Source organism: Nicotiana tabacum, chromosome 7, assembly GCF_000715075.1.
Source record: "Nicotiana tabacum cultivar K326 chromosome 7, ASM71507v2, whole genome shotgun sequence".
Classification (NCBI taxonomy): domain Eukaryota; kingdom Viridiplantae; phylum Streptophyta; class Magnoliopsida; order Solanales; family Solanaceae; genus Nicotiana; species Nicotiana tabacum.
Window position 1 is genome coordinate 173,480,672 of NC_134086.1, and position 26,377 is coordinate 173,507,048.

The window sequence follows — 26,377 nt, forward strand, 5'->3', positions numbered from 1 at the left end:
GTTGATATTGTGCCAGATGGGCAAACTTATATTTGTTTACTTTACTTTAATTACCTGTCAATTACTTGTTTACTTGTTGAAAGAGGATTTTACTTGACTTTTCTCTGTCTTACTGCTTTTAAATGGTTTTACTGCTTCATTATAGAATGCCTTGTGCCTTACGTGTTTTCTTACTTTCACTTGTTATTTACATTTGTTACTCACTGAGTTGGAGTACTCACTTTACTCCTTGCACCTCATTAAAGTTTGATTGCTTGATCCCCCTAATATTGCTTAAAAAAAAAAACCAAAGTTACAAGACCTAACCTAACTAAGCTAGAGAATCATAATGCAAGTACATGAAATAAAACTACTCTATATTTACAATGAAAAAGGACTTAGTTTTCTACAAGGTAGAAACATGTCCGTTGTCAGCAAACTTGTCTTTGGCATCATAGTTTGTGCTTGTGGCGTTGTCTGCGCACTGTGCTATTGGCATCTACTTACGGCTGGACGCTGGCGAGGGTTACCGGTGGGGCGACAGAGGCACATGCGCGCCTGTCACTTGGCGCAGCCAAGACCACAGGGTCGTCCATGGTGTTAGGCGTTAGGAGGCTTACTAGAACATCTTGGGGCGCGTCCAAGAGGTCATATGGCATGACTGGAAAGTCGCCCATGACAACAATAAATTTTGTAAGATATTCCCAAAGAAGTCCTCAAAAATCATAATAAGGCATATGAGGACTTCTATGGGCATGATTTTTTCTTAATGAAATAGCTAAATGGGATCAGTTTTCCTAATTATATAAAAAATTTAATTTTTATTCTATAACCTACGTAAAAATAAGCATGATAACTAATGAAATTTTAGCGATAGAATAAATCCTAAGTTGAAAATAGTGATTAAGATGATTGATGACTTCTATATTGCCATTGTTTTTTTATTTATTGGGTTGCTACATAGAATCAATAATCATCATTTTTTGAAATTCATATTTTTTTTTCTTAAACTTATTTTATAACTCTAATATAATTAGTTAATATAGTATTTTATACAATTTTTTAAAAATATGTATTTATTGAAATGGAATATCGTAAGGCTATTAATTTATAAATATATAATGTTTAATATTTTATTTTTCTGAAACGGAGAGTTTTATTTGCAGCCATTTTATGTTTTTTTTTTAATTCCGTCTGACGTGTAAACGAGCCATTGGTTAGTGGCCTCTGTTTTGTTCAACTGTAAGATAGTCTACGGTTAAAAACCCGGATCCCCCATTTCACCCTCTTCAGTAAACTCGTACGCCGAGGGAGATCGAGAGATCCGTAATTCGACTTCGCTGCTATCCCCATATAAATATATTCAGATTCATTCTGTTTTTCACACAACGATCTCACTTTTTTTCCGGTTACATTCTGATCGACTACGTTTCACTTTTTTTTACCTGAATCCTTACAGATCTCTGCTGTAGTTTCAGAATGGCTCAGCCTCTGGTGAAGAAGGACGATGATCGCGATGACGAAAGTACGTTTTTTTTTAATTCCCGTTTCCGCTGTGTTTACTTTGATTAGAGAACAAGCTTAATTTTCTCGGTTGTTTTGAATTTAATTGATTCGATTGTGCTTTTGCCTGTGTATAGATCTGCATTTTGGTTTATATTCTAAATTAGCGTTTATTTGGCTAAGTGAATCTGAAAAGAATTACGGTCGATTTCTTATGAATCAGCTTTTGCTACTAGCTGTTTTTTTCCTAACTTTCTTTTCATAACTACTTCTCAGTTGTGCAATGTGTATTTCAGTCATATATCGCTATTAGGAATATTTAGTGTAGTGTGTGTAACTGCGTAGTGGAATGATGTCGGGAAAGTTAATTTGCTCAGATTATTATTGTTTAGTTTTACACTGTGGGAATGATCAGTTTCTGCCTAGATCTAGGTACATTAGGATTGAATGTGTATTTAGTGGTGAAATGGCATTTTCATGGTGGATTTCTGTGACAAAACAGTGGACTACTCCCCATTTCTGGGGATTGAGAAGGGGGCTGTTCTTCAGGAAGCTAGGGTTTTCAATGATCCTCAATTGGATGCACGGAGATGCTCACAAGTATGTTGTTTTGGTCATTTTTTTTAATTCTGACGTGCAAAAGTAAATTAACTTCATTTCTGTTATGTGGCATTTTAAATTGGTTGGACTTGAGTTTTATTTTTGGGTGCTTTTTGGGTGTTTCAGGTCATTACGAAGCTTCTGTATCTTCTGAATCAGGGAGAGTCGTTTACAAAGGTTAGCTCTGAAGCTATTAATTTTAGCAGTAAATCATTGTTCCATTTTTTGGCAAATTGTACAATGAAACATCACATATTAAATGCCCAAACCGCCATTTAAATAGTGAAAGAAAACAAGGAAGAAATAGAGAGATGTGTGACGTCAGCTATCAGAGTATAACATTATATTTAATGAGAAAAATTAAAATTCAAAGATAAGGATAATATATGATAAGTGACTCCGTGACAAGCAAAGTTTACTGTTTTTGCACTATGAAGGGCATTATCTTTCATGAATTCTACTCAACTTTGTACTTCAGGGAACAATTTTTGTTTTCTCTGGATTTATGTGGCCATACATAGAATTGGTATTAACTGATTATGTCTCTTGTCTGTAGATCATATCATCTGTTATTTACCTTATCAAAAATAAAATGGATAATATCACTTGCTAATGCCTTTCGACTTGAGAGTGAAAAAATAGTTCTCAACAATGCAATACATATAGACCTACCTGTGTTAGTATGATAGTTTTTTTCCAATTAAATGATTGTTTCTGTACTTTTCCTTAGACATCTAGTCTGTTATTGTCTTGAACTATTTTCACAGTGTGCAATGAGTTTCTCTAGACACTGTCCAGCAGTTAATTTTTTTTGGAATTCATACATTTGGCTAGTCAAACGGAGAATTTTTATACATAATAAAGTTAATTAGCCAAATTGAATTGAAAACCTACTCAAAAAAACTGACCAATATGTGCAACAGATCAAAGAAAGGTTCCCTCCCTTGTAGTCTTTCCCTTTCTTTACTTTGTTTTAGTGCCCATATTTTAGAACCATATCATTTCTTTGTTGTGCAATGTTTCTTTTTCATTATTACTGGAGCCATTTGCTAGTTGTGTAAATTCCTGTTTTAACGCATGTGGATATTTCTGTCACGTCCATGCTATGGCTCTTGAATAGTTCTCTTTATCCCCTCTTAAATTTACAAACTGAAGCAAGCTAAACATTCTTGTCTTTTCTACAGTACAGATATCTTTTTACGTCACTTTGATGACTCTCTCTCTCTCTCTCTGTCTCTCTTCCGGTGAGACTTCCACTTAAGTTGTTTTAATTTGTAGGCTGAGGCTACAGGAGTCTTCTTTGCTGTCACAAAACTCTTTCAGTCAAAGGATATTGGTCTCAGGAGAATGGTGTACCTGATAATTAAAGAGCTTTCTCCCTCTGCAGACGAGGTTAGATGCAAAGTGGTTTTTTCGTTTGTTCTTGTAAGGTTCCACTGATTCTCTGAATGAAAATAACATGTGGTTTCTTTGCCTCTAAAAGGTCATCATTGTTACGAGCTCTCTTATGAAGGACATGAATAGCAGAACTGATATGTATCGGGCAAATGCTATTCGTGTCCTTTGTCGAATCACGGATGGGACACTTCTCACCCAAATAGAGAGATACTTGAAACAAGCCATTGTTGACAAAAACCCTGTTGTTGCAAGTGCTGCCCTTGTGAGTGGAATCCATTTGCTTCAGGTAAGGTTTCAATAACCCTTTTTCATGTTTTGCTTGTTTGGTGGTATCTTCCTAACTCTCCTTGGCCTATGTTTCTTTTCAACAGACAAATCCAGAAATTGTGAAGAGATGGAGCAATGAGGTACAGGAAGCTGTTCAATCAAGGGCAGCTCTTGTTCAGTTCCATGCACTGGCCCTGCTGCACCAGGTATGTGTGATATCTGCTATTTAACTAACCAATTTTGCTTTGAATTATTATCTATGTCATAAATTTTTCTTTGTTTACACAATCATAACTATTAAGTCTCATAATTAAAGAATTGAAATAGTACTAGTTCTCATATATACTGATTTGATTTTATGTTCTTAAATCTTAAAATATTTGGTGGGTGCCCTTTCTTTCAATGCTCAGGTATAGTGGTGGCAAAATGGATAAAAGAAAATAGTTATCTACCCATATTGTCCATTAAAATATGGGTGGATAATGAACTATTTAAAAATGAGTCAAATATGGATAAGAACCATATTATCCACTTAAAAAATGGATAACTAATAGGTTTAAGTTTTATATTTGTAAAGCCTCAAATTGGGGGTTCCTCAAATTTGGGAGACTAGTGATTCTCCCAAAAGTGATCATATTCAAGAAGTCATGGATAATATGGTTATCCATATTATCCGCCGGTTAACCCATTCTTTATCCGTATTAAATATGGGTCGGATCGGATAATTTATCCATTTTGTATTACCCGTTTTCGACCCGTGCCATAACTGGCCCGACCTGCCAGTTTGCCACTCCTACTCAGGTATTAACATGTTTTGATCTCTGGTTTCCTACCACCTGCTAAAGTCGAGTTTTTTCATATTCTCTTGTTCATTAAAATCTCGGCTGTATTGTTTCTTCCTTTTAGTTTTTTGGTTCTTTCAATGTTGTGAAGGTAAAGGTGATAGATCACATGACAGGTTATGTTTCCCTAGGTCTTAACATCAAGGTTTGTTCAGCTGATATGATTTTCTTCCTGCATTTGCAGATTCGACAAAATGACCGCTTAGCTGTTAGCAAGCTAGTTACCAGTTTGACAAAAGGGAGTGTCCGCTCACCTCTAGCTCAATGCCTTTTGATTCGTTATACTAGTCAGGTGCCCTCTTTTTTCCCTTTTTCTTCCAGTTTTGGCATTAATTTAGTTATGTGATTGGGCTTTTGCCAGCCGGAAAGATATCCTAATTCTGGATTATTTATTGCCAATTTGGATTCACATCTCTTCAGGTTATAAGAGAATCTGGCATTAGCCAAACAGGAGATCGTCCATTCTATGACTATTTAGAGAGTTGCCTTCGTCACAAAGCTGAAATGGTTATTTTTGAAGCAGCCAGGGCGATCACAGAGCTTAGTGGTGTGACTAGTCGAGAATTAACTCCTGCTATTACTGTTCTACAGCTCTTTTTGAGCTCTTCTAAGCCAGTTCTTAGGTTCGCTGCTGTCCGCACTTTGAATAAGGTGATTCATCTTCGTATAATTTCATTGGTCTACTAGTTTTATTACGAATGATTAATTTGGTAATTGTGGTTCATGAATAATTATTGAGTTGCTTAGTCGAATGGCACACATTACAATTTTTCCACTGCCTGGTTACAGTATTGACCTTCTTAACATTTGTAACTGAAAAGCTTAATTTGTTCAGAAAAAAAGAGAAAACCTTAGTCTGTTATAGTACCAACTGCTTCTGGTTTCTGCTGATGCAGCACAAGTATTAATTGTTGAACCATGTGCAGGTGGCAATGACACATCCTATGGCTGTGACAAATTGCAACATTGATATGGAGAGCTTGATTTCTGATCAAAATAGGAGCATCGCAACTTTGGCCATCACAACTCTACTCAAGACCGGGAATGAATCAAGCGTTGATCGTCTAATGAAGCAGATTACTAACTTCATGTCGGACATTGCTGATGAGTTTAAGATAGTGGTGGTGGAAGCAATTAGATCATTGTGTTTGAAATTCCCCCTTAAGTATAGATCTTTGTGAGTAATCATGAACTTCTCTTAGAAACCTGGATATCAATATGCACATGTATGCAAAACAAAACTAGGGGGTTGTGGCTGGGGATACAACTTTTTTTTCTTTCTTTTTTACAATCACTTAATATGGATATTTATGTTTTTTAAATAATAACAGGATGAATTTCTTGAGCAATATTTTGAGGGAAGAAGGTGGCTTTGAGTACAAGAAGGCTATTGTTGATTCAATTGTGATCCTGATTAGAGATATCCCAGATGCCAAAGAAGGTGGGCTGCTTCACTTGTGTGAATTCATTGAGGACTGTGAATTCACGTATCTTTCTACGCAGGTTAGTTTCCTCTCCTCTTTTCTTGCTAATATCATGGTTTTCTTGTCTATCTACATTATTTCATTGTAATTTTGGTTTTCATTTGGTTTATGAGATGCTGTATTTATTTATTTCTCACCTCAATTTTTTCCGTAGATACTACATTTTCTTGGAAATGAAGGACCTAAGACCTCTGACCCCAGTAAGTACATACGATACATATATAATCGGGTGATACTTGAAAATGCAACAGTTCGGGCCAGTGCAGTGAGCACCTTAGCAAAGTTTGGTGCCTTGGTTGATTCATTAAAGGTAGAATTGTTCTGGTTTCAGTATGTATCATGACTGAATGCTATATTTTGACTTTAAAACTGTTTCTTTAAAATGCTGCAGCCTCGTATATTTGTGCTGTTGAAACGTTGTCTGTTTGACAGTGATGATGAGGTTAGTCCTGAGATTTCATGTCTTCTAGTTATTGCTATGCGTTACCGTGTTAATGATTACTTTATCCTTTTCCATTCTTGTTAGTCAGGTCAACCATTCGTTTGTGAAATTTAGGCCCCTGAATATATGAGAAATCACGTGCTTTCCAAAAGTATAGTTGTTTCCAATTAAAACAAATGTAGTAAAAGAACGAACCAAAGATTCCATATTTCATTTTGTTTCATTCATGGTGTTGGGATTGCAGAACTCGTTTGGCATTTACTCATAAGAATTTCTTTTCGCAATAGAAATGGTTGATACTTCAGCCAGCCTTCTGAACCCCCCCCCCCCCATCTTTTTGTTTTTCCTATGTAAACTAAAAAAGAAACAATTCCTAGTTTTTACTGTGTAACTAAGCTGTCTATTCCTTTATGGCAAGCAACTGGACACTTTAATTGCATGGACTAGTTTTTTGCAACCTACATATGTGAGAAATCATCTGAAATGATCTGCATCTCCTTGCTCATCAGAAACACTGTTTTTTTCACGAATGAAGTTTTAAAACTTCCATCAGATTCTTCTTCGTTTTCTGTCTTTATAACTCTGGTAAATGAATCAAATAGTTCTCTATAGTCTTCAATGATTACGACATGTGTTTTTGTGTTATAATCTCTTTCGGTTATCTTACAATTGTTGCAATCTTTTGGCAGGTTCGTGACCGTGCAACACTTTACTTGAATACCCTTGGAGGTGATGGTGCAGTTGTTGAAACTGATGAAGAGGTGAAAGAGTTCCTTTTTGGCTCACTCGGTGTCCCTCTAACCAATCTGGAAACAAGTTTGAAGAACTATGTATGTAGCTTCTCTATCTTGCAATCTCTAGTTCTTTTTGCATATGTTATCTGATGTTTCTTTTTGCATTTGTTATCTGATGTTTTGCTTTAATGGTGGCAGGAGCCCTCGGAGGAGCCATTTGACATTCATTCTGTACCTAAGGAAGTCAAATCTCAACCCTTGTCAGAGAAGAAAGCACCTGGTAAAAAGCCAACCGGTTTGGCTGCTCCTCCTGTGGCTCCCACTTCCACTGTTGATGCGTATGAAAGGTTACTGTCCTCTATTCCAGAATTTGCCAGTTATGGAAAGCTTTTCAAGGTTCGTATTTTGAGATTCATGATCATTTATTTTCTATGGTGATTTCTTTTGCACTTATTTAAGCTAGTCATTTTTCCATCTATGATCAGTCATCTGCACCAGTGGAGCTTACAGAAGCTGAAACAGAATATGCTGTTAACGTTGTCAAGCACATTTTTGACAATCATATCGTGTTCCAGTACAACTGCACCAACACTATTCCTGAGCAATTGCTGGAGAATGTATTAAACTTTTATTTGGAGGCATTTCTTTCGTTCTAATTTCACCTGATCATCATTGTGAAGTGTTGTTTGCCTGCTGCCAGGTCACTGTTATAGTAGATGCTTCTGAAGCAGAGGAATTTTCTGAAGTAGCATCCAAACCTCTCAAGTCCCTGCCATATGATACCCCAGGGCAAACATTTGTGGCTTTCGAGAAACCAGAAGGAGAACCTGCTGTTGGCAAATTCTCAAACACGTTGAGATTCATTGTTAAAGAGGTATATTTCTCCTGAATTATTTTGGAAACAAATCTGGATGGAATGTCTCTGACTTTGAGGTATACCAGCCATGTCACTTGTGTGAAGCATCTGGACTAAGCCATCTCATTTCCATGATAATAGCTGCATCCCAAGAAGTTGTGTAATTATCCTCCAAATGCTGAACTTTAAGAACTAATTTAACCTCTAATTTTGGACACTTTTCTTCTAAGCTATATAATTCAGCTGCAGTGTTAAATTCCAGACCCAACCAAACTAAACAACAGGCAGAGGGATTGGCTTGTTAACAAATCCTTTGCAGCCTTACCTCCCAAAGGAAAAAAAAACCCGATTCTGTTCTTTCCATCTGTAAATGGTTTGATTCTGAAATGTAGTGCCTTTTAACTTGCCTAATGTGTTTGTACAATCCATCTTTCTGTCAATGCACTGTGATGATTCTCTGGTGATTCACTAGGTTGATCCAACTACTGGTGAGGCTGAAGACGATGGCGTCGAAGACGAATACCAGCTAGAAGACCTTGAGGTTGTTTCAGCAGATTATGTGCTAAAAGTAGGAGTATCCAACTTTAGGAATGCCTGGGAGAGTTTGGGACCAGATTGTGAAAAGGTAGATGAATATGGTCTTGGACCAAGGGAAAGCCTGGCTGAAGCTGTAAATACAGTCATTGACCTACTTGGCATGCAACCTTGCGAGGTTTGTCTTATGGTTTTACTCAACTCAGTCTCAACATTTCTGTTAGAACTCTATAAAACAGGGCATACTTTATAGCTTACCTCATTCATATTTGGTCAAACATTTTCCCAACTACTATGCGTATTTCTGTCTGTGGAAGCTAACTGTTCTATGGTTTTTTTTCCAGGGCACTGAGGTGGTCCCAAGCAATTCAAGATCGCACACATGTTTATTATCTGGTGTTTACATTGGTGGTGTAAAGGTTCTTGTTCGGTTGTCATTTGGAGTCGATGGGCCAAAGGATGTTGCAATGAAACTGGCTGTTAGGTCTGAAGATATATCTGTCAGTGATGCAATTCATGAAATAGTTGCAAGTGGCTAAGCTTTGTTAGATGGGCTGAAGACTAGTCGTCCTCGTCATGGCAAAGCAGAAAGATATATTTTCTTTTTCTTTTTTGTACTTAGTAAATTTGAACTGTCAGACTGCGAGACATTCTTCAAGGAGTCAGTCCGCTTAGGGAATTCGACCACTAAAATTGTCTTTCCCTTCCTTTTTTTTTTTAAATACCTTTTTCTTTTGTTCAAAGCAAAGGGTCGATAGTCTAGTAGTTACCCAAACCTGCTCCGTATATTTTGCATATTGTCAAAGTGAGATCCCGGTACTTCATGATTGTTGTATTCATTCTAAATTTTGCGATCAAGACAGTTCATTCTCAGTGTGATTGTAGAAGTAATACTAACAGCCTCTTTGGAAGTTTTTCCAATTTTAGAAGCATTTTTTTTTTCAAAAGTTGAAGTATTTGACCAAGCTTTTGGAAGAAGAAAAGTGCTTTTGAGCAGAAACAGTTTTAGAGAACCACAAAAAATAGCTTCTGTAAAAGCACTTTTTTGAAAAGCACTTTTGAGAAAAATACATTTAGAAGCAGTTTTTAAAAGTTTGGCCAAACACTAATTGCTGCTCAGAAGCAGGGGTGAAGCTATGTTGGACCACCCTTCACAGAAAATTTATGCTATGGTAAAATATTACTTGTTAGTGATTAAAAATGGGAAAACTACCCTCTATAGCCCCTCAAAATTTTAATAGCTCATGTTTTGTCCTACTTACAAAAAATGGTCCTTCGGCCCAAAAGTATTGCATATAGTAGCCGAAAGGAATGAGTATGACAACATAAGCGCATGTAGCTTAGTGGATAGAGCACTTGTTTCCTAAGTTGAAGGTTGTAGGTTCTACCCCTCCCTAGTGCAATATATAAATATTTATTTTGCAATGTATAAATATTGTATCCTAAGTACAAGTGTATCATGTATTTTTATATAGTGACAGTTTTTTTTGTATATATTTTGTATAGTTACATCTATTTTGTATATTTTTTGTATAGTGACAGTTTATTTGTATATTTTTTGTATAGTGAGAGTCTATTTTGTATATTTTTTGTATAGTGACAGTCTATTGTATATAAATTGTACAATACGAGTATTTTGTATATTTTACTAATAGTGACAACCTATTTTCTATGTACCTTCCACTACCTTTCTCCCTTGTACGGTTGTACCCTACCACTTACCAAGACATAACTGGAAAATCAAATGACCAATTGCATGTCTGATTTAAAAAGTTATAACCAGAATTGTATTTTCTTTTCATAAGTTTCCTTTTCTTTCTAATTTGATGATATCATGTAAGCCAAAAAAGATTATAGCTTGTCAAGAAAATAATTTAAACAGTTGTATGTCCCTCTCAAAATTTGCCAATTGGCAACATTGATGATTGATGTAATTCTCCTTAATTCATACTTCCAATGTTTTCGATGGGAGTATTATAAAAGCCAAAATTCTTGCAAATGGAAAATAATGTAATTCTTTGGGCTACTAGTTTTGGCCGACAAAGAGCATCTTTAGAAATTCGCCGAAAAGAGGTCACGCGAGGAAGAAAAAATTACTGAAGTAATACTACAAGATTGGGAAACAGAAGATATATAGAAAGAATCCAAGCAAAACTAAATGGGGAAAGTGCAAAAAAAAACTGTTAGTGTTGCCTTCGGCAATCAGGTGCTTGTGAGTTCGGTGGCTAGCCACTAGAATAACTTTTTGGCTATACAGTGTATAATGTAACTTTGGGCTAGTGGGTGTTATAAATTTAGCCCGAACGGCTATAAATGAATTTTGCTCATTAAAAATAGACTTTGAACACCCTTGCATAACCCACTAACAAAGGGTGTTCAAAATGGCTTCGACATTGCTTAGAAGTGTTTTTCAAATTAATTAACCAAACACAAATTATTTCTTTTCAAAAGTACTTTTCAAAAAAAAAAAAATACTTCTCAAAATAAGTTAGATGGGCAAACATGCTATAAGACTTGCACTAATTCGGTGCTTAATGATCGCAAGCGAATAAATTACTAAATGAGATCACCTATTGCTGTAAAGACGGCCATTATATTAGGGGCAATGTCACTCGAAATATATTATATATATACATGAAACTAATCTTTCACCACTTAGGCACTTAACATTCGCTTTACTGAAAAGAAATGCAAATAGGGTGCTGTACAGAAAATCATGAATTAACAAAGTAGAAAATTTCATTTCCATTTAGCATAAAATCTTTGATCACTCCACAGCAACATTCTTTTCAAAGGCATGGTAACATTTCTTTCTTTGAGATGCAAATGTCTAGGCACAATCCTGTTTCTAAGGCTGAAAGCAAAGTACTGAGGGAACATTTTCAGTTCCTGGATATCCCTCCTCATCTCCTCAACCAAATACACATATTTTGGCCACAAGTTGTGTTCAATGCTATAACCAAATATAGCAGGAAATCTAGCACAAAACTTAGCTGATTCTTCATAGGAAAACCCAATACCTTGCAAAAATCTAATCTTTTCTTCCAATTTATCCACTCGGGTATTCAGAAGATGAGCATTTAAGGTTGTTGACAAGTTCAAATTTCCAATGTCTAGTTCTTTAAGATAAATCAGTGTCGGTCTCAGACAGAAGGGGACATTGGATTCAAGAATTTGAGGACATCTAAGAATTAAACCTCGAGTTTCTTCTGGGGTTGCAGCCAAATCAAATTTGAAGAATTCAAATACAGATTCAACATGGGCAGGACTAAATTCAGGTGAAAATACTTGGTCGCAAACAAGAGCTATTCTTGATATATCAGCTTCGGAAAATCCTTGGGAATTTAGGAGGTTCACAATGGATAAGATATGTGAAAGGGATTCAGCTGATGGGCTTTTGTAGGTTTTGTTTCCTGGCTTGATAATGCCGAGGGATTTTAGATAACGGAGATTTTCACGATGAGAAGTGCGAAATCTTAGGAGGAAAGGAGGGTTTGGAGATGAAGAAAAAGGGATATTTGTGGCAGAAATGAAGGAGCAGATTTTTTTAGTTGGGATAGAAGAGCAAAGAAACATAGCTTCTTTTCCTTATGTCTTTGGTTCTTTAGCCACATTTATCTACATTGTCTATTTGTCATGTGGTTATGCGTATTCCCTCCCAAATTGTTTTCACTACGAGTAGTACTTACCAGTTTTTTAATTATTAAAATGGTGAAATTATGCATTTTAACATATTGCTAAAATATCCACTTATTTTAACTTCTGAAAAGGAAAGGAACAACTATTTTGGAGAAAATGACATAGGGAGTAACAAATATGTTTCTTTTTTTTATTTATTCGCTAAAATAGAGAGTAAAGATAAATTTCACCTGTAATATCTAGTACTAAAAGGAAAGAAGAGTTTTAATAAAGTTTCTTTCAACTAATTAATCTATGTTTTATTATTCTTCCACGGAATTCTCCTCGACCTTGTACCATCTAATCACCAAAAAGTAAAAATCGTGGGTTCTAATCGCATTCTGGGGCATTGCAACAATTTTGCCCTTATGCAATTAGAAGCAAGCTAACAATATTACCAACTATACACATGCATATAATAATTAATAATATACATATACACTTGCACATGCACACACATACATAAATTGAGTGGGAATATTCTCAAATATGATAGAAAGCCAGAAAACTATGAATACTTTCACTAAAGACTTGTTAACCCGAGAGCAAATGTTCATGCCTAGGCTGTTCTATCAACTGACTATTTCAGTATCTCAACAGCTTTGTAATAGTGGAAAAAGAAAAGCTTGTTTGCATTCTTCAAGCGTCTATTATAGAATTTTAATTACAGAAGCAGCTGAAACCATCAGACAATTTTGAAAACAAACAGGCTATCTTTACAACTGGTGCTGATCCAGTAATATTTGTCAGATTCATATGATCGCAAATGGAACAGTTTGGTTTCTCTGCCTGATATATTAACTGGAATACAAGAGATCTACAGGTTATGACAATGCCAAAGGAAACGCGAATAATAGGCTAGCTATGAAAGAAAATGAGAATGAAAAGGGACAGGAATTAAATAACAGAATGAGGTGTTTCATCAATCAGATCACACTTCTGTGCCCTCCAAAAGCCCAAATCTGCCAAAAGGAAGAAGGAATTTAAGATCTTGTTACAAACGCATACAGATCTAACAACAATCAGAACGGTAGAATACTTGGGAAACTGAACTGTGATGTAGTCATAGGAATCTATTGCGGGGAAAACAAAGGAGATGAGCATCATTTGATTGTAAATCATTTCTTTTGGGTAATTACTTGATATTCAAGGCTAACCATCATAAAGTCTAGTTCAAAGAGCAAAGCTGAGGCCCCAAATTTCAAGGTACTGGTTTCTCACTGAGAAGTGAGAACAGGGTTATTATTTAATAAGTTCTTCCCGCATGCACATAACTCTATAATTAAATGGTTCTAATATAGTATTAGATTTCTTCAGTTCATTATAATTTTGCTTGATGCTTGAAAAATATAATGTAGTTTCTCGTTCATTAGAAAAAGAAAATCACTCTAAAGCTTACCTTCAGGTTTGTATCCCAACTTCCTGTACATAAGGCGCTTCCATCAGCTGACAGTCCCAGGCAACTTATTCGCCCTTCATGAGAGTTTTGAACTCCTCCCAAGTTTAGGACCACCTATTGATTCAAAGAGTAAATGCAAGAATAAGGCTGATGCCAAATAAGAAGAACAAAGACATCATAAACATAAACATGCACAAACAATCAAACAATAAGAAGTGAAAATGCTATCCCAAAAGGAAAATGATAACAAATTTGAATGTTACTTATGAGAAGGTTGCACGAAATTCTATTGAAAAGAAGAGATGTCTATGAGTATACTTGGACCAAGAATTATCTCAAAATGTTTGCAGAAAATAATTTCCAGAATGATAGAGGTTTTTTTTTCTTCGGAGAAATGAGTTAAAAGCAAGATGCAACTTTCTTGTACCTTTGCTAATAGGGTGTCCCACACATAACAATCACCATTTGAGTATCCGACAAAGAGAAGACGGCCTGAGATAGAAAATGCCATGGAAGTCACATGAGGGATATCACCATCACCATGCGGCTGGTAGTACACTTGCAGCTGGTGTCCAGTCCTAATGTCAAATAATCTGCAGGTTCCATCCTCTGAACCAGTTCCAAATCTATTACCATCAGGGAAGAACTTTACAGTATTAACATCTCCCTCGTGACCATAAAATGTTCGTTGAGCTCGACTAGCAACTCGGGTGTCCCACAGTCGAGCAGTTGTGTCACAGGACCCAGATACAAACAGTCTGGGGTTTGATGAACTAATTGAGACACTGGATAAATGGAAAAGAAATAAGATTGCTTCCAAAACTATATGCAGAAAATATGTTTAACATAGTTAAAGGACAGAGATAGAATATTTGCATAGTCAATTGATCACCAACTCACCTTTGTACATCTGCAGTGTGCCCGGATTGAAACTCACCTCCAAAGACAGAAGTTCTTAGACCAGTAGTTATATCCCAAAGGACACATGTTTGATCACCAGAACTAGTTATTAGGTGAGTATCCTCATCTGGAACATATTGACAGGAAGACACATAACCCTTATGCCCACTAAGCATTCTTGATACAGGATGGTTCCCATCCTTATCGATTGGCGAATTTAAGTTGAAGATAGAGCAGACACTGTCAAGGCCACCGCAGGCAACAGACTGCCCACTAGGAGAGAAGGCGCAGGTCATAACCCAAGCACACGGAAGCTTAATTGCATGGGTTTTCTGGCTTGTGAGAGCATTCCACACTATTAATCTGCCATCTTGGGATGCACTGACTATACGATTCTTTTCTGGAGTCCAATCCAGTGAATATACCTGCAGAATAGTTTTTAAGATTTTGGTCATACAACTTCTCAATTAGTAAGCAATACTCGAATTATATTATGATATCCAACATACATCAACTAAGTTGTTGTGGATTATGATGTTTCCTTATGGTCATATAACATACTCTTAAGTATGTCGTTTCCTTATTTACTTGCTTTAACCTCTCCACCAATACATCATTCATATACATCAACAAAGTTCTTAGAGGATATTATACACACCTAAAGAAGCAAAAGTCAGAAGCGAGTATGATCATGTAAAATTTTCTCAATTTATTTAATGATTACTGGCACCAAAAAGTGATTTTGTTTTGTTAGTTCACGATGAGTATGATGTTTCTTAAATTTACTTTGGCCTCTGTATGGGTGAATTCTCCAATTGATCTTACGTTCATGGTCTAATAGTTATTACTATAGACGCCCTTAGAAAAGCAAACTGGTTTCATTAACAGCTTCCAGCTAATTAGCTTGATTTCACAATCATCTTTGCTCAATCTCCAAGTTCCCGGGTGGAAGATAACTAACAAGTTGACCAAGTATTAATCCAAATTCAGCAGACACAACATCCGAGAATCAAGTGGTTTAAACATTGTGGTCAGCACTTACTAAACTCATGCACAGTTCAAAAATTATTTGCCAGCTTCCTACATGTTGTGGGCGTAAGCTTGCAGTAAGGCTTTTAAAATACTTGCTTTGATGCGCCACTAACCGTAAAAAATCTAACAACCATTAGCCAAGAAGAGTAAAATCCACCAAAGCTTAAAATCTTTTATCCTATTCTTAAATATTATAGTACAAACTAGTACTCCCTTTCTCCCTTTTTTATACGACTGTGTTCGACAGAATGAGAAGCTCAAGATGTCAATCTAGCTTATTTATCATATTATTGGTAGGAGAACAAAATACTAAAGTAATAGTTAGAAAGTTGGTTTCATAAGATATATCACATCAAAATCAAATTTGTCAAGTTAAATGAATTCCAATTTAAGTTGTCAAATTTATGGATCAAAAACTTTGCATGTACCAGATGAAAAGAGTGTTAGAAAACCTTTGGCTGTTAAAGCATGAATTTATTTGTATTCTTTTTGGGATAGGCAACAAATGTGCAAATACAGACAACTTTTGGAACAAAATAAGGAAAATAAAGTGCAAATACAGACAACACTTGGAATAAAATTTACAAATTGGTGAAAGCATCTACCTTTCCAGTGTGTCCTTGCAGGATCCTACAACAAACCAGATCTGTTGGGCCAAAGGTGACCGGAGTTTTACCTTGCGACCTTGCATATCCAGAAACTGCCAAAAATTTAACAGCCAAAAAGAAGAAAATTCAGATCTCTAAATAACAGTAACTTAAAACTCCAAAAAATAACAATAAATGAGGAATTGGAAGCAAGAAATAACCATCAGTGTCGAGTAATTGGAGACGCTTCTGCTTAAGTTTTTCACGGAGATCATTTACAGTCTGTGTAGCGGCCATATGCCGCTCTTTCAGCTCTGTCACTGACATTTTCAAGGAAATTCAAACATAATTCTTCTGAAAATCTCAATATTGTGGAACAATCGTTGATTAAATTAGGGTTTTTTCTGAAGAGGAGAGGAGAGAACGAGTCAGGCTGAGTCAGTGGCGAGTCAGGGAAGTTGGTGGTGGGCGCGTGGTGGTGGGATGGGTTTCAGCCTTTTACAGATTGTTGTTTGACTGATAGCCGCCGGGTCCACGCTGTATGACGTGGCGGCGTGACATGTTTGTTGTTCTGATGGGGTCCACAACGACTTCGTTGACAGCGACTCCAAGTCCTCTTTGGGCTTCCGGCCCAATAGAATGTCTCTTGGTTAAAAGTTAGTTAAAAATTGGACGGTATCCTATTTGGTCGCTCACCTTTAACTTATACCTATTTTTTTAAATTTTTTTAATTTGTAATCATTTTTAAATAACTTCAACCTCTTGCTCTTCCTTGTTCGTTTTCTTTCTTCTTCTTTCTTTTGCTGAAGTTTGAAAAGAAAATGGGGGAAATATCGTTGCTCCAAGGTTTAACTTGAGTTATAGATGGGTTGAATCATTTTCTGCTGTCTACGAATTCCTTTTTTCTCTTCGTTTTTCAAGTTATGATTTTTCAGATTCTAAGTGATTTCCAGATCTTGATTCTGTCGTAAAACTGTCACACTTCCTTTTTGCGCGTCTACCCCAAAGGATAAATGCGCAAGGGAGTTTTTCCAATTTAAGTAATAATATTCGAAATGGGATTATTTATTTAATTCAGAGTCGTCACTTAGGAAATGTTTGACTTTTGGTGTCCCAAGTCACCGATTTATCTTGAATCCCAAATCGAGAAAATTTTCAACTTTCCAAATGAAGTCTGCGAACCAGAAATTCTAAGTAAGGAATTCTGTTGACCCGAGGGAAGGTGTTAGGCACCCTCGAATCTCGTGGTTCTAGCACGGTCGCTTAAATTGTTATAATGGCTAAATATCTGATTTAAATACATGTTGTGGCTTATGTGCTTTTATTAAGTTTAAACCACTTTTATTATTATCATTTATTTTTATAGAATTGCAACGTCGTGAAAATGCATCTCGAACCACGTCACAATCAATGCACCCGTAGTTGTTAACACATTTCGACTCCGTTGAGATTTGAATTTGGGTCACATAAATGCGCACCCGAATTTAAGAATGTAATTTAATTAAGTCGCGCCTAAAGAGTCTAACGTGTTATTATCTTTGGGGAAGGCAGTGAAATTCACTAAACAGTCCATCCCAAATTCTAAGTATTTATTATGATCAATTATTGAGGGCCCCGCAATTTGCATTTTTATTTGGCGAGGCTCGTCTCATTATTTTTTAAAAGGATAATCTTAGCATGACTACATTTTCTATTTTTTTTGTTTTCTAAAATAAATGAAGATAAGGTCCTACTTTATTTACATACTTTCGAGTTATTATGGTTAAGTTTCAAAAGTGAGTTGTTTAAGGAGTTTGCATGGCAACGCATAGAACATTCTACATACAGACAGTAAAAGAAGGAAAAGACTACATTAAATTACAACTTCACATCTTTCTCATTTGTTTGCATTCATGCCTCGAGTGGCTTACAAGATGAACCAGTGTATCAGTTTGTGTACCTGGTATTTGGGAAAGCAAGGAAAGAAGATGAAGATCAGTAGAAGCAGCAGTAGTGTAAATACACAGCAACAACAGCAACCCAACAGCAACAAATTCGAATCAGATTCAAGGCCTAGAAAACTTTGAGGAAAAACCGAACAACTCAATAGAATAAACCCAAAAGTTTGTAAGCAAACTAAACAGCAACAAACCACGCGTGTATTAAACCCGAAACTAAACTCGCTTCTCCCTTTTTTTAAAAAAAAAAAAACTCTCTAACACTCTTGAGATTTTCAGAATGTATTCCTCTCTCTCTATAATCCTCGAAAATCTTTCAAGTTCAGTCTAAGTTTTTTTTTTCTCTCAAGTCTTAGTCTCTTTCTAAATGTTTAAGTCTCCTCTATTTATTTCTCATCCCAAACCCTTTTCAATTAATAAAACAAAACACTTTCTCCTTACCAAACCCACTACTAGTTAAAAAATATAATTATTATTTATTTAAACAAACTTTTCTTGAGCCCCGCAATCCCACTATGTCTTGTTCCCTACTTTTGATTAAACAAATACATTATTCCCCACCATTATGTCTTGTCCTCTATGCTTACATTAAACAAATACATTATTATCCCCCCATTATGTCTTGTCCCCCATGCCTACATTATTTTAATATTATTAACAAATTATTTAATTTTAATGGACATAACACTCAAAATAAACATTTGTTCAGATTTTTAATTCCAAAAATACCCATCCGACCTTACTGAAATAACCATATTACCCCTGAACGTACTGCAAATTACCAAACTACCCCCGTCAGCTATAACCAATTCACCTAATCAATTTCAACCAAAATACAGCAAATATGACCAATTTCTAAACAATTTTCAACAACAAATTCAAACTAAATGATGAACAACAAAGAACAACTAAAATTATTTTGATTGAACAATATTTTTAACAACAAACAAACCTACTTTCAGATTCAAAAAACAACAACAACAAACAAGTATATTCAGATTTCTAAATTCAATAATCATTTGAACTTAAAATTAAATCTAACAACATTACAACCAACAATTTCTATATTAAAACTAAACAAGATCATGAAATAGCTGAAGAAATAATCAAAATGATAATCAACAAACAAGAAGATCAAACTTATACTAATTTTGGATTCAAGAACAATCAAACAAAGTATGGACATAAATGAAAAGTTTCAACAACAATAACAAGCAAGTTTTATTCAAATTCGAATTAAGCTTAAACAAAACAAATAAACATATTCAAATCACTAAAATTCAAATAATCAATTGATCTTTTTAATTAACTCCAATAAAATTATAACAAAGATACATGATTCAAAAAATTAAAAACCAAAACATAACTTCTCATTAAATCACTGAATTAAAAAACGAACTTTAAACAAAATGAACACGAATTTAATCTACAACAAACAACGGATTCAGGCGATTTAAACTAACAATCTTTTATATTAACATTAAATCCTTTTAAATTAATAAAACAAACTAAAAAATAATTAATTGAATTTTCAACTTAAATCTTAACAACATTATAATTAAACTAATCAATTTTTATCTAAAAATAAATAAGAAAAATGAAACAAACTTATACTAATTTCAAATCTGAAAATATCAAACAAATTACGGACGAAATAAAACTTAAACCAACTAACCGTAAATGACCAACGACGAACTCGAACGAACTTTAAACGAAACCAACGAAACTTTGATATAAACAGACTTGAAGACGACGAAGCGACAAGCTGCGATGGCAGCCATGGCAAAAGAAACGAACACGAAACAGTAGCAGCACAAAACAGTAGCAACACAAAAAAGTAGCAGCAACGGAACAGTAGCAGCGGCAGCCATGGGAACAGTAGCAGCGACAAGGAATAGTAGCAGCGACGGAACAGTAATAGCGGCAGCAGCAGTGGTGGAGCATGACGACGATGGTCGTTTGGAGCTGGGTGTTCATGGTGCGACGAAGAAGATGAAGCAACAACGACAGGGCTGGTCGTTTATGGACGTGAGGGAGCTAACCATGGCAGACGCAGCAGCAGTAGAAGAAACAACGATGCAACGAAGAAGAAACAACAGTACGAATGGAGGTAAAGTAGAAGACGGAGCAGCAATGCAGCAGGTCGACGAAGAAGAAGAAGAAGGAGAAAAAGATGCGCAGCCATGGGAGCTTGACGAGCTCGTCAATGGCGGATGTTGTTTGACGATGAAGATGAAGCTTGGGACGAAGGAGCTGAAGACGGGGCAGCCATGGATGGAGGTCATTTGGAGCTTGAAGAAGAAGAAGAAGGAAAATGAGGGGGGTGGCGGATGTTGTTTGTTTTTAGGTTTAGGGTTTTTGTTGTCTTTTTGTTTTGTTTGTTTTTTTTTGTCAAATGTAAGATATGGGGTGTTGGGTATTTGGGTTATGGACCGGGTCGACCCATGTGGAGATGGACCGGGTCATGGGGAAGGTTGGGTATTATTTGGGCTTGTCGCTTGAATTTGAAGAAGAGGCCAAATTCCGATTTTTCTTTATTTTTTGCTCTCTTTTCTTCTTTTATTTTTCTAAAACTAAATTCTAAAAATCCTTAAACTATCATATAGAACTAAATTAATTTATAAAAGTGCAAATTAACTCCCAATAACAATTAACACACAATTAAGTAATAATTAAGCATGAAATTGTACAATTGGACATTAAATGCTAAAAATGCAAAAGATGCCTATTTTTGTAATTTTGAATTTTTATAAAACAAACTTAATTACTAACAATTGTAGAATTAAATCCTAATGCAAAATGCGACATATTTTTGTATTTTTTATTAATTTAACAAATAAACATGCACAAACAAATATACAAAAATACCACAAAAATTCAAAAAATTGCACACCAAGGAAAAGTTATTTTATTTTGAATTTTTTGGGAGTAATTCTTTCATAGGGCAAAATCACGTGCTTACAAAAACAATGTGAAGACTTCTTCGTGTATGGATATACATAAATCTTAACAATGTGGAAAAAAGTTTGGAAGACATTGATCTAAATACTCGATCTCTATCTTTCATGAACAACGAAACTGTTTCAGATTTGGGAGCAAGCGTACGTTGTAGTAGTTTACTGGTTTTTGGATGAGATTGTTCATCTGCTTTGTGTTTTGCAACAATTTGCACTGTATTTAGTTCCTGGTTTTGGTGCTTGGAAGGTCAGTGTAAAAGGGGAGAGAACCTAAATTCAGTAAAAAAAACTTCAGCTTATACAGTTGTGAAGTTTTTACAAATGAATTAAATAACTTCAGCATTTTCTGCTGAAGTTTTTGAAAAAGCTTATCCAGGACAAAAAAAAAATAATTCACCTTATTAAGGGTTGATGTTTTCACAAATGAACTAAATAACTTCAGCATCTCCTGCTGAAGTTTTTGAAAAAACTTTATGACAAAACTAATGAATCCAGGACAAAAAAACATCAGCTATTTTAGTGCTGCAGTTTTTACAAATAAACTAAATAACTTCAGCATCTTATCCAGGACAAAAAAACTTCAGCGTATTACCTTTGCTACTTTAGGCCTGTCTACTAGAATGCTAAAGTTTTGTGTGATTGCCTTTGCTACTTCAGCCCCATATGCTGAAGTTACGCGAAAAAGTGGGTACGCTTGTAGTTCTTTTTGCAAAACGGGCACAAATTAAACGTGACCCAAAAAGTAAGTATAGATGCAAATCCCCCATCGTTAAGTCGTTGACCCATTAGGATTAGTTAACTACCAAATCATAAACAAAGCAATTCTTGCTTATAATATGTTTAGGATTAGTTAATTATATATACTCCATCCGTTTTAATTTATGTGATTTTTTTTTTGAAGTATGAAGGTCAAAAAGATTAATTTTTGGTGTGAATTCGAACATAAGATTTTCAATTTTTTTAAAATAAAATTTACATATTTAAAAACGGTATAAAAATTATTATAAGTCATAATAACTAACAATTTAAACGATTTAAAAAGTATGTACAAAACATTGTATGGATCAAAATCTGATTGAGAAAATCTGGCACGAGGTTAGATTACCAAAAGGCGATTAGGCCGGGGTCGTGCACAAGATTGAAGAAACCAACGGGCGAGCTGATTAATCGGGGCCAAGGCCAGGAACTCAGGCCAGTAATAAATGGCTAGTTTTGTATTAAGATACTTTAGGGGAATATTCTATCGAATATTCTCTGCATCTGTACTTTGGGTTAGGCAAGAGGTATGTCCCATATAAATAGAAAGATAGAGAGAAGAAAAATGGGCATGTAATATTCTATATGATAGGATCTCTCTTGAAAAGTTGACTCTCAAGTGTAATACAAACACCACCGTTTAAAAGAGATTTGATTTATTGTTTATTCCATATTTCACGCATCAGATCCGAGAAATCCCCATATATTCTCATATTCATTTGTCTTACATCATTATCAGAAAGAAGAATCATCTACCTCATTCAATACTGGGTGAATCATTCTCTCTATTTATATTTATTGTCATTTAACATATTTATTGTTCATAATTATTCCCTACTCGTTCATAACAACATCATTTAATACATATTGTATTAAATCGGTTCAAACACAATCTTACGTTATTTGTGCAAATAAGTTTCAGATCTAGAATTTATTATGTTTAGCTAGGATTTACCTATTATCTTCTTATTTAATTAGTTTAACAAAAGATTTCATACTTTTTAGTCAAACAATTTAGCGTCGTCTGTGGGAATTTTCTAGTTAAAATATTAGTTTCTTCTAGATCTATTTTTTTTTGTGCAAAAACCCTATAGCTCTTTGTGTGCACAAATCTAACATGGCATGTAACAGAGAGAAAAAAGAGGAAGGCGATAGCCGACCTCACCACCAACCTCTCCACACCATCAACGAAGTGGATGAAACGGAGGGCGAAGATATAATGCAGACACCTCTCCCAAACGAAACAGCTCGCCCCCACCTCACGGTAGCATCACGATCTCGCACAGTAAAGGGGCCTCTACATCCGCAACAGAAGAGGCCCCATCGGTAGTGAAAAAGATACTCGAGGCATGGTTGACAAACACGCTAACCGGCTTCCTCGACAAGCCCTTTCAGAGGCCAAACAGAGAAGAGGCAAGGGTCGGTATTGCATCAGCAGCTGACGAGCAGCACACCCCCTGCAACAGGTATTACTTACAATGTTAGTGATGTAGGTAATGACATCCTCACATCCATTTTGAGGAAGATAAAGGAGATGGAGAACGAGAACAAAATGCTCCGCAACCAAATGAAGGATCACCAAGAAAGTCTAGATAAAATACTGAATGCCCCAAAACTCCTGCCACAAAGGGACGCCAATCGGTTCGTCGAGCAGCCATATAGTGACGAGGCTGCACCACACGCCATACCTAAAACCTTCAGAATGCCGCCGTACTTAGAAATATATGACGGCACGACAGACCCCGAGGATCATGTGACCCACTATGTGACTGCAGTGAAAGGCAATGACCTCACCAAAGAACAAGTATCATCCATATTGCTAAAAAGTTTGGCGAAACCCTAACTAAAGGAGTGCTAACTTGGTCCTTGCAGTTACCTACACGTTCCATAGAAACATTCGAGGAGATGGCAGACAAGTTCGTTACCACCCATGTCGGGGCCAAGAAAGAAGAGGCGAGTGTGAACGACATATTCGCCACTAAGCAATCACCTAGCGAGGGACTCAGGGACTTCCTTGCCCGATTCAACCGTGAAAGAATGACACTTCTAAATGTCTCAGGGGGGGATGGCGGTAGTCACTTTCCAAAACCGACTAAACAGGAGTGGTTCGAGGGCGACAAGAAAATTATTAAGCCAACTCATAAAATACCCTACAACCACTTGGAACAAGATACACAACGCCTACTGTACCAAGGTAAGAGCTGATGAGGATGACCTTAACAGACCTACCTTGGTCCAAATGGAGTCCAAGAAATACCGGAGAAGTTGCAACATGAGGGATCTAGTGGGACCTCGACCTAACCGGGAAAGACATCAGCCTTATGTCAGAGGTGCCCTCATACCATCTTCATGCCACGACGAAGGCCCATCCAGGACACGAACGGGAACCCACCGAAGTGAGAAAGGTATGCCCCTTTATTATTTGCTTACAATTTCTGCATTTCCCCCTCAGAAATAGTCTACGCACTGGAGAATCTCGGCCCTAAAGTGAAATGGCCGTAGAAGATGAGATCCGATTAGAGCACCAGAAAGTCGAATGCCCTCTGCGAATTCCACCAGGAGCGGGGTCACAAAACCGAGGACTGTATTGCCCTAAGAAAGAAGGTCGTGAACATGCTTCACCAAGGGCACTTGAAAGAGCTGATGAGCGACCGGGGGAGAGCCATCTTTGCCCGAGGACGTAAAAAACACTAGGGACCACCCAAACTACCTTCCCCAGCTCGAACCATTCAAATGATCATCGGAGGGGGCGGCGGCGCATCAATCAACAACGTGAAGTTCACTACCACCCACAAACTCAAACTATCAATCACTCATGAACGGTATGACGAACTCGAAGAAAGTATCATCTTCGATAAGTCGGATACACACGGTTTGGTCTTTCCTCACTATGACGCTCTTGTCATTACTTTGTGCATCTTAGATACTGATTCAAAATGTATAATGGTCTATGAGGGAGTGGCAAGTGCATCATCACACCCTCGAGTTCTCACCCAAATAAAGCTCGAGGATAGGATAGTGCCACACTGTATCACACTGACGGGTTTTAACAAAGCAGTTGAGCAGACATCTGGAGAAATCACGCTGCCCGTCCTGGCCGGCGACGTCACTTTGGAAGACCATGTTCCACATCATGGACCGGGATACGTCATACAAAGACATCATAGGTCGTCCCTGGATACACGCCATGAAAGCCGTCCCCTCTAGCCTATATCAAGTCAACAAATTCCCCACCCTTTGGGGAGTATTCAGCATCCGAGGAGAGCAATGCACTGCCTGAGAATGCTATCGCATGGCCTAAGACTGCACATACACGCAACAACTGAATATAAACGAAGACAGTTATGTGCATATAAACGAATCTGGAAAGCAAGTTGGATTTGCATCTTGAACAAGTAATCGTACTCCTCCAACTTTAATTGATTAGTGTATTTTAAGGTGGAAGAAAAATAAGAAAAGAGAAGAGGAGAGAAACAAGGAAAAAAGTGTAACTACATCCCTTGATTGAAGACACAAATAATGGATTTGGAGTCTTTTAAGATGGATTGTATATATTTTGTAAACAAAATTTGTTTATGCTGGGTAATTAACTAAACATGGACATTAAGAGTAATAAAATTTCAAATAGCGTATAGAAGTGGAAAAATCTCAAAAATGAATATCCGTTGGCTACTTATCACAATAGTTGAATGTTGCACCTGACGTCCGTATGGGCCATTTCGGCCGAATTGGGCTGGTCAAGGAGTGAGTTTGGTGTTGTCTAGGCTTGGCATTTAAGCTGGTTGGCTTTGGTAATTATGTGACTTTTACCTATATAGACCAAATTAGGCCCCTAATTACTCGGTTTAACAATAAAACCTAATTTTCAAAAGTAGCAAGAGTTTTTTTTTAATAAAATATATATAATCCGACAAAAGCATACAACATATACAACTTACATACAATTATGTTAGTATATATTTTATATGTTGTTTGAATATATTTTGTATGTCGTGTGTATTTCAGTGTTTGTCTAGTAATACATTGAACATACAAAAACATAATCTTTAGTTCAAAGTATAATGTCAAAAATAATTTCACTTTAAATAGTTCAAACATATTTAAGTAAAGAATAACTTCTCACATATTTTTTTCCTTAATTCTCATCATGTAATAATCTTAATTTTTCACTATTAAATAGAATGACAATAATTTCATAAAGAAATTCCAATATATTTTAAAGTGAAAAAATTGCTCGATCCATTTAGATTATGGGTGTACATAGTTAGGATTGGTTCGAATTTTTCAATTACCAAATCAAACCAATGATGTCGGGTTTTAAAATTTATAAGCCAAACCAAACCAACAAAATCGGATTTTTCAATCTCGATTTTTCTCAAATTTTTCGGGTTTTCGAATTTTTCCCCGGTAAAGTCTTCGTAGCATAAAATATGTAACTTGTGCTCCAAATGTTTCTTGAGTCCTAGTAAGATACAACTATATAATGTATTTT

At 36.1% G+C, this 26,377-nt stretch overlaps 3 protein-coding genes across 3 annotated transcripts; 1 reads left to right on the top strand and 2 right to left on the bottom strand.

The window, feature by feature from the left end:
- Nucleotides 1–1,221: 1,221 nt before the first annotated feature.
- LOC107793274 (coatomer subunit gamma) lies at nucleotides 1,222–9,512 on the top strand. Its single transcript, XM_075218156.1, has 18 exons — nucleotides 1,222–1,504; nucleotides 1,985–2,082; nucleotides 2,209–2,259; nucleotides 3,361–3,474; nucleotides 3,566–3,766; nucleotides 3,852–3,953; nucleotides 4,774–4,881; nucleotides 5,010–5,240; nucleotides 5,516–5,766; nucleotides 5,921–6,092; nucleotides 6,228–6,383; nucleotides 6,465–6,515; nucleotides 7,205–7,345; nucleotides 7,448–7,645; nucleotides 7,735–7,866; nucleotides 7,950–8,123; nucleotides 8,578–8,817; nucleotides 8,984–9,512. The coding sequence occupies exons 1-18, from the start codon at nucleotides 1,459–1,461 to the stop codon at nucleotides 9,176–9,178; spliced, it is 2,661 nt and encodes an 886-aa protein (XP_075074257.1). The 5' UTR covers nucleotides 1,222–1,458; the 3' UTR covers nucleotides 9,179–9,512.
- Nucleotides 9,513–11,250: 1,738 nt separating this feature from the next.
- LOC107793268 (transcription termination factor MTEF1, chloroplastic-like) lies at nucleotides 11,251–12,266 on the bottom strand. The gene has a single exon (XM_016615590.2). The coding sequence runs from the start codon at nucleotides 12,213–12,215 to the stop codon at nucleotides 11,379–11,381; it is 837 nt and encodes a 278-aa protein (XP_016471076.1). The 5' UTR covers nucleotides 12,216–12,266; the 3' UTR covers nucleotides 11,251–11,378.
- A 664-nt stretch (nucleotides 12,267–12,930) lies between these two features.
- LOC107793273 (guanine nucleotide-binding protein subunit beta-1) lies at nucleotides 12,931–16,708 on the bottom strand (the record flags this gene model as incomplete). The annotated part of the gene is given in 6 exon segments (NM_001325561.1): nucleotides 12,931–13,279; nucleotides 13,717–13,830; nucleotides 14,144–14,501; nucleotides 14,617–15,041; nucleotides 16,254–16,348; nucleotides 16,457–16,708. Coding segments are annotated over 6 exon segments (1,134 nt in total). The 5' UTR covers nucleotides 16,563–16,708.
- Nucleotides 16,709–26,377: the final 9,669 nt, after the last annotated feature.